The 17,442-nt window shown below is 39.5% G+C and overlaps 1 protein-coding gene across 1 annotated transcript in view; it reads right to left on the bottom strand.

Moving 5' to 3' along the window:
- Positions 1–17,442, bottom strand: part of LOC135218962 (transmembrane protein 62-like) — a 608,314-nt gene that overhangs the window by 80,403 nt on the left and 510,469 nt on the right. The window contains 1 exon segment of the mRNA XM_064255400.1: positions 10,010–10,076. Coding sequence (XP_064111470.1) covers positions 10,010–10,076 — 67 coding nt within the window.

Genomic DNA, 17,442 nt, shown 5'->3' with positions numbered 1-17,442 from the left:
TAGCCCCACGATATCTTGCGTCTCTCTGGCACTACTGTCAAACCGAGTCAAGCACGAATGCAACATAATAAGACATATTCTTCATTTTCTCTTTACATATTACACGTATTTAAAATCTGAAAGCACCAGCGTATTCAGGGTGATTTCATTGTTTTAAAACACAAGATTTCATTTTATCTTGATCTCGTGAATTATGCAAAAATCCGATGATGAATAAAAACAGGTATAAAGAATGAAATGTTTCTCCCTTCACTTCTACTCGTTGTAATTCCTTTGTATTTTAACTTATTGTTTCAGGAAAAGATTCATTAATTGTACATTTAATACTGAATCCTTTGGTATGGCCAAACTTTCCTATCTTTTGTAAAACGTGAGATAAATGAAGAAATGTAAACATATTGCTAGTTTTCTAAGCTACAAACGAAAATATGACCCGCTGAGCGAGCAGTCTGCCTCCCGCTACCAGCCAATCAGAGGCCGCCAAACAAACGTCTCGTAGGCTCAAGAATCTACCTTAAATGAATCGACTATAGTTTTATAGCGCTTGTCTAGCTCCATAAAATCTGCGATTTATGTCACCATAATGCAGAGTAATAGACTTCTGGTGCAATAATGTCCCTAACACAGGTGCCTTTCACCAGTTATCGGCACCATAAGCGCCATAAATTGCCAAGTTTTGGTTAATGGCAGTTTTTGCTTATCAGCACCCTGTCGAGAACGGAGCCCCCACTTATAACTGGGGACTGGCAATAATAGAGTTATGGCGCCACAACATACTTAACAAAGGCACTGTTAACCGATTGTGTACGAAAACCAAGGTTACACTGTAATACTATAACTGTAATTACAAAATGATGCATATAAAAAATTATCTCCCTCATCTTTCTTTTTAACTCCACCAGAATATCAAAGTCCAGAGCTGTCAAATATGTCAGGTAATGTGACAGGAAGGGGAATGTTGCCGATTAGCCAATCAATAATTTTCACATAATTGTCTGTCTGTCTGTCTCCATATGTATGTAATCTTTACACACCTATATTTTTACCAATCATTATTTCTTTTTTTAAGGGTAATGTATTGTGTATTAAGCTAACTTTTAAATGGAATTACATTAACTTTATTCATTTAAAAGTTAGCTTAATACTTACATAAAGACGACTCTCTTTCTCTCATTTGCAGTTAGTGGTAGATAATTTTTAACTAATCTATTTTTACCTTTACCATCTAAAACATATACACATAACTAAGAGTTGTATTAGTCTAAATAAAAAGCACTGTTTGTTCTTGAAAAGAAATTTCAGAATAAAGAGAAAAGAGATAGAAAAAGAATCCCTTAAAAGTGGTAGAGAAATCTAAAAATAGATAGGTCGGTTGGAAGGGGGAGAGAAGAGAGTAATACATTGTAGTATGTAATCTTGACAAACTCCTGTGTTTTCAGCAACCATTTATTTCTTTTTTTAAGGATAATGTAATAAGTTAACTTTTAAATGAAATTAAAGTAACCCCTAATTTTATTTAAAAGTTCTTAATACTTAGGGAGCATGATTAGGGTCATATTTAGTGTTCAAACTCTAGAAGTAAGCATTTATTATCGTTTTTAGAGACCGTGCCAAATACACGAAAATTTCCCTCGCGCAAGGGGGTCTGGAACCTAACCTAACATAAGTTCAGGGTATTAAATATAAATATATATCCTTAAATCCATGATAGAAAGATAAGTGAAACAAGGACTTGGAACAAGTATGTATATAATACTAGCTTACCAACCAAGCATTGCCAGGAAATACTTTGAGTGACAGTCGATCATTTACCTTCGAGAGAAAGTAACATGTGGTGTGGTTTTGATTAACATATCCCCTCTAAACATAAACACACCCACCACTAAGCCTAAGGAATCTCTGAGGATTGAAGAACTAATGGAACTCTTACTCTCAGGTTCTACTGGTGCTACCACCAAATATATTTTTGGATGTCATCTGAGAGGGAGACTAGATAACTGTTTGGCTGGGTTGTGGCCAATAAAAATGAAGCTAATCATGATTGCATAATGAATGCTAACCACCAAAACATATTTATCCCTTTATCTCTAACTTACTTTTTTCATTCATTGAGTATGCAATCACTGATTTTTATAGTCTTGTCAGCAAAACTGTATATAATAGCACTGTCAGGATAACATTTTTGGATATTCACCACAGAAATACAATATTTGAAAATATACAAAAAGTATATAGTATGTATTTACATTCTATTACTATGATACTTTAGTTAACTAGAATCAAGATAGAATCCTCAATGATACTGACTGTGGATATTTATTGTCAGCTCAGATAATGTCTAAATGAAATATATATATATATATATAGAACAAAAATATACTAATACATAATGTGCTAGTATTTGAAAAATATGATGCTCTTTCTCTGGATCAAAGAAAATCAGTAGTTAAAACCGCACAAACAGTGATTGAATGAGAATTGGTCACCTCACTCAACAGAGAAGAAAATTTCCTAGGTAACTGAATATCTCACAATAACTCTCATATACAAAGCTACATAAAATGATTATGAATAAAACAATGATGATGCAGTAAATAAGCAAACACCAATCCTTTGAGAAAACAGAACAGAAGTCTGAGGAACTTGAGAATTGGGAATTCAATGACAAACACAAAAAGTGATTAGCTGGCTGTCAGAAATCCAGGAATCTGGGGAGAAAATGTATGCTCATATCTTTCCACAGCATTTTATATCATACAAACTTTGAGTTTCTGGTGGAATTCATTAAATACTGTACAAATCTGGGCTATTCAAAATAATAAAAATAATCTGTTTGCTAACAGAAAAATGATAATTTGCCAATAAATTTTGAAGACTGATAGAACTTTTTTTAAGGGATCCAGCAAAGTTCAACAAGGAAACCTTACTAAAAACATTTTTAATAATCTTAACAGTAGGTAGGTTTGCAGAAAAATTTTCTATGAGGACAGTCAATAATGACAATGAGAGCCAAGTTATTCTATATAAACACTAGGCAAACACCACAGGTAGGAAATTTGGATTAGTAGCTTAATATTAAGGAGTAGTTTACTAGACCATCAAGTAATTTCTAGGCTTTCATAGGGCTCATCCAAAAGGTATGTTCTTAAATTAATGGTGAAAATGGGGCAAAGGTAAAATTCAACTTGGATATCCAAAGGAATCGATGTGCCTTGAAAGGCAGAAAACGGATTTTGACGTAGGAAAAACCTATTTTTGGGTGAGGTAGCTGTGTCGTCCTGATAAAAGGTTCCCTTAGGCAGCTTTCTAGAGTACAAATACAGCTAAATGTACCAGAGAAAAAAAGGGTCTGTGGAGTTCCAACCCCCACTGCGACTATCCAATACGGATATCATGTATGCAACAAGGACGTATGCAAGCATAGCCACAGCTATCTTACCCCGCAAAGACTTAACCTTGTCTGCTAGGAAGGGGTAACGATTGATATTGGGGGGCCGTTACATCGCCTATGTCTCCCGATATCAGTGTGCATAGGTAGCGAAGAACCTACGTCATTCCCTCAAGCCAGACTGGTTGCTTGGGGAGAATCCGTCACTGAGCAATCGGGGGGGAAGGCCTAACTGTAACGAGTGGGTTCATCAGGATGACACAGCCACCTCACCCAAAAATAGATTTTTCCTACATCAAAATCCATTTTTTGGGCTCGGACTGTGTCGTCCTGATGAAAGTGTACCAGAGAAATTTGCATTGCTCAGAAGACTAAATGCGACCATACCAGGAACACCCATCCTGAGAATGACTATTCCCGTCAGGGGAGTGATATGAAAAGTCAATCCAACCAAGACAACCACCAGGAATTGCATGTCTGTAAGCGGTTTGACCATACTAGAACCTCAGGCAAAGCCAGAGGCGAAAGTCTATGAACCGACCAAGAGTGGGTAGAGCGACTTTATACATGAAAGGACGAAGTAAAGGACAGACCGTCTCGAGGGTAAAGAAGGTAAACTTGGTCCCTTTTAACCATTAAATTAGATAACACTCAAGGTGGTGAGCAATACAATTATAATAGGGATAAATAATTGGTACACAACAGCAGGACATGCCAGAAGAAAACACCGAATGACATTTATAGGATTTCATTACAAAATCCAGTATTAAATTTAACATTCCATGACAATAACACTTGTCAGCCAATAATCACTTTAACAAAGTAACAATTACTGACCAGACTTGGCCAGGCAAATTACAAAACCTTTAATAAAAGGAGATAATAGTACAGAATATGGCAATGGAATGAGAGATGAACAGTTAAGACTGGGGGGAAATGACCTTCCCTGCAGCGATAAGATGGTACTTAACTTCTTGGATCTGCTTACAGTAGTGCCTGAAGAATACCTTAGGGGACTTCCAGCCTGTACGTATAGCCCATATGGTCCTCAAAATCCATGTGTTGGAAGAAATTGATTGAAGAAGCAACTTTCCTAACATCATGACCCGCAGGCACACTGTCCTGGTCTGCTGTCTTAATGAAGTAAAGTATCTGGATCTTACACCATCCTTGGAGATGTTGGAGCCCCTTTCCAAGCCGCAGTGACCTGAAGGTATGCCTGAAGTCAGGATACAGGGCATAAAGTGGTGTCTTGTGGAAGAAACGGGATCCTCCAGGGACCCCAGTGTTTGGTGGGGAGCTCATTCTTCACGAGGAATGAAGGATCTGGATAAGGAGTAGCTTCCCCAGAATCTGAAATCTGGACGTGACCGGGATCATGAGAAAGGGCCACTATCTCAGAAACGCGAGCACCAGAAGCCATTGCGAGCAAAAACAAGGTCTTCCTTGTCAATAACTCCAGGTCTACTGCATGATTAGAGGTATCTGAAGCCAGTTGGAGAACCATGGACAAGACCAAGTGATCAGCTTGGGTGGTTTAGCAGAGTTAAGTTGAGTGCAGGCCTTTAGGACCTTAGATAGAAGGCCATCATTAAAATCAATATTGAAGCCACAGAATATCGGCCTATTGAGGGCTGACTTACAGATGTTGATGGTACCAGGTGCTAAACCTTGGTCATGCAGAGATTTAAAGAAGGAGATGCAGAAGTTCAGCGTGATGGCAGATGGATTCTGCTCACAGACAGAGGACGAAAACTTCTTCCAGGAAGAATTACATTGATTCTTAGTGCCCTCCGCCATGTAGGACTCCAGAGAGTCTATGTTAGCTTTCTGGACACTGAAGCGTCTGTGGACTGCGAATTCGAGAAAATCATCAAAGTAAGATTGCTTGTTAGCCAGGCTGAAGCGGAGACAGTCTGGACTTCCTGAGTGAGAACTGGAGCCAAGAGTGGAATCAGACGTAGGCTGAGTTCCAGTGTCAGAGGAAACCAGTTGCTCTTCGGCCACTTCGGGGCCATGATGGCAGCTACACCCTGGAAGGACCGGAGCTTGTGAAATACCTTGAGGTTGACTGGAGGAAACAGGTAAATCCTGTCCCATTGATTCCAGTCGAGAGTCATCGTGTCCATCCCCACAGCCTGAGGGTCTAGGACCAGAGAGACATATCGGGGAAGCTTGTGGTTGTTTGTCGTCGCAAAAGATCCACTTGGAGATCTGGGACTTTGTCCAGCATGAAAGAGAATGATGCGTTGTCTAGAGCCCATTCCAATTTGAGGAGTGCTGCTCTCGACAGAGAGTTTGCTATCATGTTTTTGACCCCTGCTAGATGAGTCGCAGAGATGCCACTTCCTGCGTCTGGCCAGCGAGAAGATGGCTATCACGACATGATTGATTGGGCATCACCTGGAGCCCCATCGGTTGATGCAGTTCACTATGACATCGCTGTCCAGCACCAAACGGACGTGCGAGCTTCTTTTGGGTGTGGCCCACCCAACCCGTCAAGGATGCATCCATGTGGACGACCACAGACGGGGGAGGATGAACGAGAGGGATCGACTTTGAGAGGCTTCGGGATGAGGTCTAGGATCTTAATTGTTTGCGCAACAAGTCGGGTGTGACTGCATGCCGATCTCTTAAGCGTTTGGTGGCTTTGCGATGCCAGACTCGATTAATGTCCTTGAGTCTGCCTTTGAGCAAGGGGTCCGTGATGGAGGTGAACTGGAGGGAGCCTAGCACTCTCTCTTGCATTCGTCTGGTAGTCACCTTCTGTCTTTGTTATTTCCCGACGCTTGGACGGGGGGGAGAGACAGACGGTGGTCTACTAAGTTCCAGTCTAGGCCAAGCCACTGGAAGGATTGGGATGGAGTCAGACGAGATTTCTTGACGTTTATTTGAAATCCCAGAGACTGGAGAAAGGCCATGGTGTCCTTGGCCATCTGGAGACAACCTTCCTGGTTGGACACCCAGACTATCCAGTCATCCAGATAGGCTGCCACCTGAATTCCCCGACTCTATAGGACCTGAATGATGGTAGCCGCTAGTTTGGTAAAGATCCATGGAGCTATATTGAGTCCGAAGGGCATAGCTCTGAATACGTAAGCCTTTGCCTTGAGTCTGAAACCAAGGTAGGGGGGAAGTGACGAGACATCGGCAGATGCCAGTAAGCGTCGGTAAGATCTATGGAGATAAAGTATGTCCCATCGGGTAGTAGGGTTCATATTTGCAAAATACTTAGCATCTGGAACCTGTTGCACTGAATGAAGTAGTTGAGTTTTGACAGATCCAGAGTGACCCTCTTCTTGTCCAAGCCATTCTTGGGAACATAGAATAGACGGCCTTGAAATCGCAGGGACTTGGCTGGGTGGATGACTCATTTGGCCAAGAGGTCCTGAACATACTCTTCCAGGAAAGGTGTTGAGTTCTGGAAGAACCACTTGTGGGGGAGGAGGTGGAGATTTCCACTTCCATCCAAGACCTTCGGACACTACACTGAATGCCAAGTCGCTGAATGTCCACTGATGTTTGAAGCAGACTAGGCGACCCCCTACTGGAAGGGTTTCATTGTTTGCCTTGTCCAGCTCCTCTGCCTCCACGATTACCTTGGTGGTGTCCTCAATGTTTGTTGCCAGCACCTCGGCCTTTACCGCCATGGTGATCACCTCTCTGGGGAAAGTTCTGTCTAGAGTGGTAGGCCTGAAAGTTGGCCTTACCTTGTTCATAATAAGGGTTGTGGGCAGAAGAGGGGGGGTGGGTAAGGAGGAGGAGGCATCTGATACACAAAAGCTAGGGGAGGAGGTCCAGCTTGACGGTGTGACGTCTGCTTGGGTCTCTTGGCAGATTTGGGGTGAGGCCCATGGCCAGGGGTAAACTTCCTCCCACTTCTCAAGAAGATTTCTATTCTCCCAGTCAGCAATATCGAGGATCTCTTTAACCAGATCATCAGGGAATAGCTTACCACCCAACACAGAAGAGTTGATGAGGCGTTTTGGCTCATGCTGAACCTTGGCGCTGACAAGGACATGTTTTCAGCATGCCCTGCATGCCTGACAGAAGGCATATAAGTCCTGTTGCATGGTGATCGCATGGGATTTAGTCAGAGCTGTGTAGAGGTCCTTGCCTGGGTTATTTTTGATCAATACCTCCACCATAGTCTGGTGAGACAGGGAGGCTGACAGGCGGACTCTGCTCTCATACTCTGTTTTGAGGAGGGCTTCGGAAAGTAGGGGTAATCATTCCTGAAATTGCTGACTAGCCCAATCGTTAGCCACCTTCTCCACGCTGAAAGTGAGGTGGATCCCTTTCCATATCTCAGAGTCATTCGGTAGTACCAGCGAGGTCGGCTTGCACTCCTCAAGGGTAGGGATGGCTTTTTCCTCAATAACAGCCTTGAAAACAGACTGAGCCATCTTCGTGGCGAAAGGAACTACCATCTCGTCTGGCATCAAGCAAGATGTGAGATTCTTTCCGAAGGCTGACACCTGAGCACTGGTACAGATGGCCTTCTTCACTTCCACTAGGAGAAGCTTTTGGGCCACAGAGTGCCTAAAGATCACCGTTTCCTTGGGGATGGTGTCGTCTTGGATGGAGGCTTCATCACGAAGCCTGTTGCATAGCAATAGGGGCAGGCCGCTTGATTAGGGTAAAATTCCAGGTCTTCTAATGGCCTGGCCACTAGGCCTTCTCCACAGTGACAGCACAACGCCAAGGTTCAGTGGGTTGAAGACTGGAAGTGGGGAGGCCGGTGGCAACTGACCCAACTGAGAAGCCGGTTGCACAGGAGTCTGTATAGTCGACAACTCCGGTGAAAACTCTGCTAGTTTCCCATGAACTTGAGACTGCAAGGACTGCAGGAAGGAGCTCAGCTTCAAATCCAGGGTGGCATCTAGGGCAGCGGTGGTCAAGGTTGCCTCTGAGGGAGCAGATGGAGACTCAGTGGAGGGTGAACCCGTCCCAGACACAGGGGATCGCTGGAGCTTTCGAAAAGGCGGCCGCAACTGACAGGGCGACAGGGACAACCGCTAAGACATGGGGGCAACAACGTCCTAGCATGCTAGGGGGGATGAGATGCATGAACAGAAACTCGGCTTGACGTCGGCCGAAAGCATAGCCGTCCACTGCACGCAGTGGGGAACTGGTCAATAGGCAAGTCTGAAGACAGCTGACAAGGGACAGGCTAGCCCTGACGGGCGACAGCGAAGTTCATCCAGCAAAGGCTGGGGAATGGCCCCAACGTCCACCCAAAAATTCAGGGGGAATTCCCCAGGGTGGAGTAGGCCAACTAACAAAGTCCAACGAAGGTCAAAGGCCAAGGACCAGATGAAACTAGCTAAGAGAAAGACCTAAATAAAGGAAAATACTAAATATCTTATCGAATAATAAATAAATAAATATATAAAATAAATATAAAAATAATCATGAGCTTCGTAAGGCAGCAAGACCGGAGTCGGCCGCGAGGCCGAAACTGGTCACAAAAAAACTCTGGCTAAATAGCATTAAAGGGAATGAGAGCTCATAATTGTCTCTCTAAATGCCTAAAAATACTCATCTTCTTAGGAGGAGGAGGAGAAAACAAAGCCATGATCCAAAATACGAGAAAAAGCAGCAAAATAACAGGAGGGAGTTGCAGGTAATGAAACTCTTGCCAGCTGCTAAAAGGGAATGTTGTAGGTCTGTCGCTTGCTACTTACATTGATATCGGGAGACATAGGCGATGTAATGGCTCCCCAATATCAATCGTTACCCCTTCCTAGCAGAGTAAGATAGCTGTGGCTATGCTTGCATACATCCCTGTTACATACACGATATCCGTATTGGATAGTCGCAGTGGGGGTTGGAACTCCACAGGCCCTTTTTTTCTCTGGTACATTTAGCAGTATTTGTATTCTAGAAAGCTGCCTAAGGGAATTTTTCATCAGGACGACACAGCCCGTGCCCAAAAAAGTCACACAGCTTGGAGCCAAATGAGCACTGCAAAAAATCTTTAGTAACTTCTACAGAGCTGTGCATGGCACACTGTAGATGGTAACCCACAACAAATAAGACAATGAAAACTATCATCATGTACTGCACAGTGTGGGGTGGACATTTACTGATATGAAAACTTCAAGTAACAATCATGGATGAAAGTCAAGGAAATTCTGAAAAAAAAGAAACAGGAAAAATGAGCTTTAACCAACACTTTGGGAAGCCCAGAAATACTCACTTGTCAAAAATATATAATTAACCATATTAAGCTATCACTTTTTTTTTTGCTCTAGGGTGCTGTTTGTTGAGATAACTAGCCTGTGATATGATATCAGATGTATAAAATTTCTTACTCATTGACTGACAAATTAATAGACAAAGGATAAAAGAACAGGCAAGCATGCAACATGCTGAATTTGGGAAACAAGTTTCTGACTAAATTTCAAATAAAACCTAATAAACCAATGTGGAAATGATAATTTAAAAAATCTTATTAGATTAAAGCAGATAAATTCATAATCATCAAAGTTACAGTTGGTGTTTCTTGGTTACCACTTTTTACTAGGATCTATTCCAAATTCTCAAAGAAAGAAATACTTTAAATACTAGAAGAAATATAGTACATACTGTGCTATACAATCAAGAAAATCATCTTACCTTGATATCTGCCAAGAATGAGGATGACACTACAAAGCCCAACACCAGTCACATAGATGACGATAAACTATAATCAAGTGACAAGGACAAAACAGACTTATCAGGCTAAACATTAGTTATACTTCATGAACATACATGTATATTTTCTAGGGCTACTACATTTAGAAATCAGAGAAGGAACACACAACGATGTTCCAAGTGAAATGAGAAATTAGGGTAATATGTAATCATATCTTTCACATTATTTTTAACATAAAAAACAGTCATAAATGTTTATAACATGACTTAATACATAAGTATTCATTCATTTATCTGAAATAAGAGAAAAAAATGTTCTCAAATGATACTCAAACTGGATGATCATGAATTTGAGTTAAAGACAAGGGATGGGAAATAACAAGGAAAAAAAGTAAGGTAGTACAATGAATAAGTTTTAGCACAAAAAACTAAATGAGGTTGGAATACACTTACAATATACATGTTAACAAATTTGCATTTACATTTGAGCTTTACAGATTTTCAGGTACCTCCACAAATGTACAGACCACCTTCTACTGGAACAAGAAATTTTTTTTTACTCTCATTTCAAGTCTTGGAATTACAGTATTATGGTACTCCCTAATACCCTTTAAAATTCTTGCTATTACATATCTTCTACAACAGCAATACAAATGACCTGAGAGCCAAGTAGCTATGATCATTCCTGGAGATACCTTCCTGGGAAGCAGTGATCAGTGGAAATTAAACAATGGTATAGTCTTCACCTAAATACCATCGCTTATCTTACAAAATAAAACTGACCATAAAATATATTAACGAACTGAATCAAAATCATTCTAAATATTTTAAGACAAGTTTTAAAAAAAACATTATATTTTTAACAATGTCATGATATAGCAAAAATTTTAATAAATTAATTTCTCAATAGTGAGTAACTTTCAAGAAATATGTTCCGTTTGTCTTTCACTGTACTATCTCATATTTGGTCCAGATATGTGAAAAAATGACATTTTTATGATAAAATAATGGTTTATTTAAGACTTTCACTCACCCCATAGCTAAAATTTTGAAATTTGCTGGTCGCACTAGTTTTTTGGTTGGGGTAGGTAACAATGACCCCACCCACTTTCAGGGTAAGAGAAGAACAACTTGGCAAAGAGCTAAGTTTGTTTTATGCCGCTTAATGTCCATGCGAGGGCTCCAATCATGTAATTACAGGGTAAGTATAAATAAAAATGATTTTATCATAAAAATGTCATTTTTATTTAAGTAACTTACCCAGTAATTATATAGCTGATTCCCACATTGACAAGAGGTGGGATGCATGGACACTTCTACTCCAAAACATTAGGAATGGTGATGAATTTGAGAATAGAAAAGTTGCCAACATTAAGACAATGTTAGTTGTTTCCTTACCTAATAAGAGTTGCTGCAGGTAGATAAGGGCTCTGCTTGGCACTCACCTTATCACGTAGTGGTGTGGCAGTATAGCCGTGGATCTATTTCATTGAATACTTTTCAGCAAATGACAATTCCAATGGCTAGCAAAGATATGAACAATACATATGCCTTGCCCAGGGCTCAGTACCACAATACAGCCAGAAATAAAAAAAATAGTGCTGAAAAATTGTGGTTAACAGCACCATGTGGAAAGCACTAAAAGTCCGGAATGATGTAACCTGAACCTGACATAACCCAGAGACTACCTGTAACCAAAAGAACAATAACTTCACAACCACCACCCTACCATAAAAGGACTGGAGGGTACTCCGGGTACCTCATACCTCCAGGCTCCCCCAACAACTCAACACCTTATGTCAAGGCGAAGATTAAAAAATAAGGAAGAGTTGCTTCCTACGTTTCATTTCCCAGCACCACACTAGCCGATAAAAATGGACCTAAGTTTTGATCTCACATAAGCAATGGGAAGCATATACTAACTTACATTTCCAAAAGGTTGACTGCAATATTGAAGAGAGAGACAAATTGTTACAATGCCAATAAAGTGGCCACTGCTCTTATTTCATGAGCTTTGACATTGTAAATAGGAAACATGTCCTCTTCAATCAAGGAGTGAGCTTCCAAGATAATGTCCCTAAGAAAGAATTCCATGCCATTCTTTGACAGAGGTTTGGAAGGGTTCTTAACTGAGCACTACAGAATGCTTGACACACCACGAATATCTTTGGTTCTGTGAAGATAATACATACTACTTCAACTATCTCATGGGACATAACACTCTCTCATCATCATAAGGACCCAATATATCAGTCAGACTGTTAATTGTAAAGGAACATGGCCAGGGATGAGCGGGAGACTCATTCTTGGCCTAAAAACCCAGGGAATAAAAGCAAACTGCATTCCCTTTGGAGAAACCAACTCTTTTATCCAAGGCATGATTTTCACTGACCCGTTTCACTGTAGCTAAGGAAACCAGAAAAAGGTGTCTTCTAGTTAGGTCTCATAATGAAATATAAAATGCATGGGCTCAAAATGAGAACCAGACAACCATTTTAAAATGTCTAAATTCCATGAGATGATAGGAACCTTTGTCTGGGGGTGTCAAAAGACTTAACTAGGTCCAACATGGCTCTACAACCCTTGATTGTGGAGGTGGACAGGCTTCTAGATGTTCTTAAATATAAAAAAATATCAGCTACAGTAGTACCTCGAGATACGAAAGGCTCTACTTACGAAAAACTCGAGATACGAAAGCCAATGCGAAAAATTTTACTGCTCTACATACGAAAAGTTTTCAAGATACGAAAGGTTTTGCTGTAAAGTCCCGAGATTCGCCCGGACCACCGAGAACAATTTTAAAACTCCCGCGCCGCCAACTGAGTAAACTCGCCACCATCCTCCCACTCTCCCATTGGTTCCTGATGCTAGTCACCCCATAAGGTCCTGCTCTCCTATTGGTCAGCATCTACCCCTTGTGCTTTAAGTATTCTATTGGTAAAAGGATGCTGTAAATTGAAAAAACTTATTCATGCAATACATTTAATAAAAAAAACATTAGGTAAAGATAGAATAAAGAATAGAAATGAATGGTTATTATACTGTTTGGTAGTTTCAGCAGTTGAAAAGAGATAATGAAAATTTATGGCTTACTGTGTAAAAGTGATTGCTTGGCGATCGTTCGATACTCGTAAGTGCTGGATGTAAACAGACGTTTAGAAGATTTTTTTTTTGTTTGTTTATTATAGTTAATGGTTACTTAATAATTATTTGAAATGAGTACATACAATACATTTAATAAAAAAATTGTGAATTAGATATCATAAAATATAAAATAAATCAGACTGCCAAGAAATACGTATTTTTTAGAATTCTTCTTCTGTTTTATTATTACGTTACGTATTATGTATGTTTCATTATAGCTGTCAGTAACTCGGTATCTCCATTATGTAAAGATAGAATAAAGAATAGAAATGAATGGTTATTATACTGTTTGGTAGTTTCATTGGTTGAAGAGAGATACTAATGACAATTTATGGCTTACTGTGTGCTAGGAAAAATGATTGCTTGGCGCTCGTTCGATACTCGTAAGACGGGTAAGAGCTGAATGTAAACAATCGATTGGAAGGTTTGTTTTTAGTTTGTTTGTGTATTATAGTTAATGATTAATTAATAATTATTTGAAATGAGTACATACTGATTATTTATACATTTTATTGGCATATTCTAAGCATTTAGCTCTTAGGTTTAGATGTCAGAATCATAGACTAGGCTACAGTAGCAACTGCTAACATAGGCTAGGCTTATTGGTAAGGGACATATGCTATATTATTACATGCAATTGAATATTGCCTTTTTGGAGTCATATTTCTTCTGTCGGATCGGCGTCGTAACCCTAGAACATGTGTTTTAGGCCTGGAAATATAATTTACTGGGGTGTTTTTGGAGGGCTTGGAACAGATTAGCCATTTTACATGTAAAATGTGTTCCAAGATATGAAAAACTCATTATACGAAGGCCGCCTCAGAACGGATTAATTTCGTATCTCGAGGTACCACTGTATTTGAGTTATAGTGATCTGAGTAGAGGAGATATTGTCTCCTGCACCAAGTCCTAAAGATCCTCCACTTGGTTTGATATACTTTGTAAGAAGATTCCCTTCTACATTTGGTAACATCTTCTGAAGCTGATTTGAAAAACCTTTCTTTCTAAGCAATCGCCTGACAGTTTGAAGCCTGTCAGGGCCAGAGTAGACAAGCCTTGGTGAAAATGCCTCAGGTGTGGTTGTCTGAGTAGCTGAGGTCTGTGGAAGTAGCCTTGGAAAATCTACTAACAGGTTGATGAGGTCCGAAAACAACTCCTTCGACTGCCAAGAGGAGGCTATTAACCCTCTTACACCGATTGGACGTATTATACGTCGAGATAAATTGTCTGTCGGGTGCCGATTGGACGTATCGTACGTCGACATAGAAAATTTTTTTTAAAAATTCGCGGAAAAATACTTATAGGCCTACCAGCCAAAAACTTTTGAATCACGCGCCTTGGGGGATGCTGGGAGCTCACGGATCAAGGCGTTGTTTTGTTTACAATCGTTACACAGGCGCGCAAGCGCGAATTTCTTTCTTATCACACTAAAAAGTATCTGTGACACATCTCAGAAATTATTTCGTCACTTTGACACAAATTTTTCACCATTTTAAATTAGCCGTTACATGGATAATTATATATGAAAATGTGGGCAATTTCACGTAGAATACAACAACAAAATACTCATGATTGTAGCTTTTATCAGTTTTGAAATATTTTCATATAAATAGCGATAAGTGCCAAAATTTCCACCTTCGGTCAACTTTGACTCTACCGAAATGGTCAAAAAATGCAATTGTAAGCTAAAACTCTTATATTTTAATAATATTCAATCATTTACCTTAATTTGCAACAAATTGGACATCTCTAGCACAATATTTCGATTTATGGTGAATTTATGAAAAAACTTTTTCCTTACGTTCGCGCGGTAACTCTTCCGATAAATTTTTTCATGCGATTGTTGTAATGTTTGCACCTTTTTAAATTAGCCGTTACATAAAGTTTTATATATGAAAATGTGCCAAATTTCATGCACAATACAGCTAAAAACAACCCATGGTTGTAGCTTTTATCAGTTTTGAAATATTTTCATATAAATAATGATAAGTGCCAAATTTTCAACCTTTGGTCAACTTTGACTCGACCGAAATGGTAGTAAAACGCAATTGTAAGCTAAAACTCTTATATTCTAGTAGTATTAAATCATTTACCTTCATTTTGCAACAAATTGGAAGTCTCTAGCACAATATTTCAATTTATGGTCAATTTATGAAAAAAAAAAAAAATTTCCTTACGTCCGCGCGGTAACTCTTCCGAAAAAAATAAGGAATTTTTTCTTGCGATTGTCGTAATGTTTGCACCATTTTAAATTAGCCGTTACATAAAGTTTTATATATGAAAATGTGCGCAATTTCATGTAGAATATAACAATAAAATGATTGAAGGTTGTAGCTTTTCTCATTTTCGAAATATTTGCATATAAATCACAATAAATAGAAAAAAAACCACGTTTGGTCAAATTTGACTCTACTGAAATAGTCGAAAAACGCAATTGTAAGCTAAAACTCTTACAGTCTAGTAATATTCAGTCATTTATCTTCATTTTGAAACAAATTCAAAGTCTCTAGCACAATATTTAGATTTATGGTGAATTTAAAAAAAAAACTTTCCTTCCCTCAGCGCGCGGATTCTCTGCCGCAAATCTCCAAAATGCGTACGTCGCATCCTTGTAATATTTGCTCTGTTTCATATTAGGCATTTCATAGAGTTTTATGGATAAATAAAACATTAAAAAGGTTTTAATAACTTGAAAAAGTTTAAAATTACCCACAGGATGGTGAAAACTCCCACATGTAAAAAATGTCATTTCCTTTAAAAAAACCATTTGGATGGAATATCCTCTACATATCCTCTGCCAAAAAATCTTCAAACTCCTCTATCTCATCCCCCATGAAGAGTTCTTCTGTTGAAGGAAGGCTTTGTGAACCATTTGAGGTTTCGGGGACTAGCGGATCATGCGTGTCTTCACTCCCGTTAGGACTAACAAACCTGGTTAGGAGCGCCTGTCTGTTTATTTGTCCAGCATGTTCACTATCTAATCATTTTCATATAAATTTATTTTAAGATAAAAAAAGAACTGATGAAAATTCAAAATTTGATATGAAATTACAATTTCTTAAAAAGAAATGATAAAAATGCAAAATTCAACTTGAAATGACAGTTTCTTGAAAAGTTTAGATGGAAAGATTCTCTCTCTCTCTCTCTCTCTCTCTCTCTCTCTCTCTCTCTCTCTCTCTCTCTCTCTCTCTCTCTCTCTCTCTCAAAAATTCAAAATTTGATATGAAATTACAATTTCTTAAAAAGAAATGATAAAAATTCAAAATTCAACATGAAATGACAGTTTCTTGAAATGTATAGATTGAACGATTCTCTCTCTCTCTCTCTCTCTCTCTCTCTCTCTCTCTCTCTCTCTCTCTCTCTCTCTCTCTCTCTCTCAAATTCAAAATCTTGATATGAAATTACAATTTCTTAAAAAGAAATGATAAAAATTCAAAATTCAACATGAAATGACAGTTTCTTGAAATGTATAGATTGAACGATTCTCTCTCTCTCTCTCTCTCTCTCTCTCTCTCTCTCTCTCTCTCTCTCTCTCTCAAATACATCTGCTTCTCTATTAATTATTTTCACTGGTCATTTTCATCAAAACCTATTTCAACAATAGAAAAAAGCAAATTATCAAATCGGCATGATGGGGATGATCATTCATACATCTCGCAGATCTGAATGATATGTATGGCGATGATCATTCATACACACTGCGCTATGATGTCACAAATGCATGAGGCAGAGCCTTCCGTCTTAGCTAATGGCTGAGCAGGAAATCTTTCTCTCGCATTCCCCCTTGGAGGAATAATAGTTTTTTTCCTCCAAGCATTCCCCCACCCCTTCTCTCAGATACCAGCAAAACCCCCACATCTAAAATACTTGAAAAGACAATAGATTTGATATGTTTTGGGACATGTGACTTGAATTTGAACGGCTTCGCAGATACAGAAAATCAATTTCTGGGCTCAGCCCGTGTCGCTTCGTGAAATATCCTTTTAGCACACATTTCTAAGGTAAATATTACTAACATTACCAGAGAAAAACTAAAATGGTATGTCAGAGTATTCTGACTCGCTCACCTTATAATAAGAGGTGTCGGTATGGTTTCTGGGGCGAGTGAAACCACTACCACGGGTCTCTTACCGTTTAGATCCCTCCTTCTACAAAATCCCCCTGCTAGAGAGGGCTGATACACAGCCTACACCAGTAACTACTACTACTAGCGCTCCCAATGCCAGCACGAGCGCCTCTAGCGGCCATCCTTTTCGTTAGCTCCATCTCAC

This window comes from Macrobrachium nipponense, chromosome 1, assembly GCF_015104395.2.
Source record: "Macrobrachium nipponense isolate FS-2020 chromosome 1, ASM1510439v2, whole genome shotgun sequence".
NCBI classification, from domain to species: Eukaryota; Metazoa; Arthropoda; class Malacostraca; order Decapoda; family Palaemonidae; genus Macrobrachium; species Macrobrachium nipponense.
The sequence above is the reverse complement of the archived record's forward strand: the minus strand, read 5'-3'. Positions and strand labels throughout refer to the sequence as shown.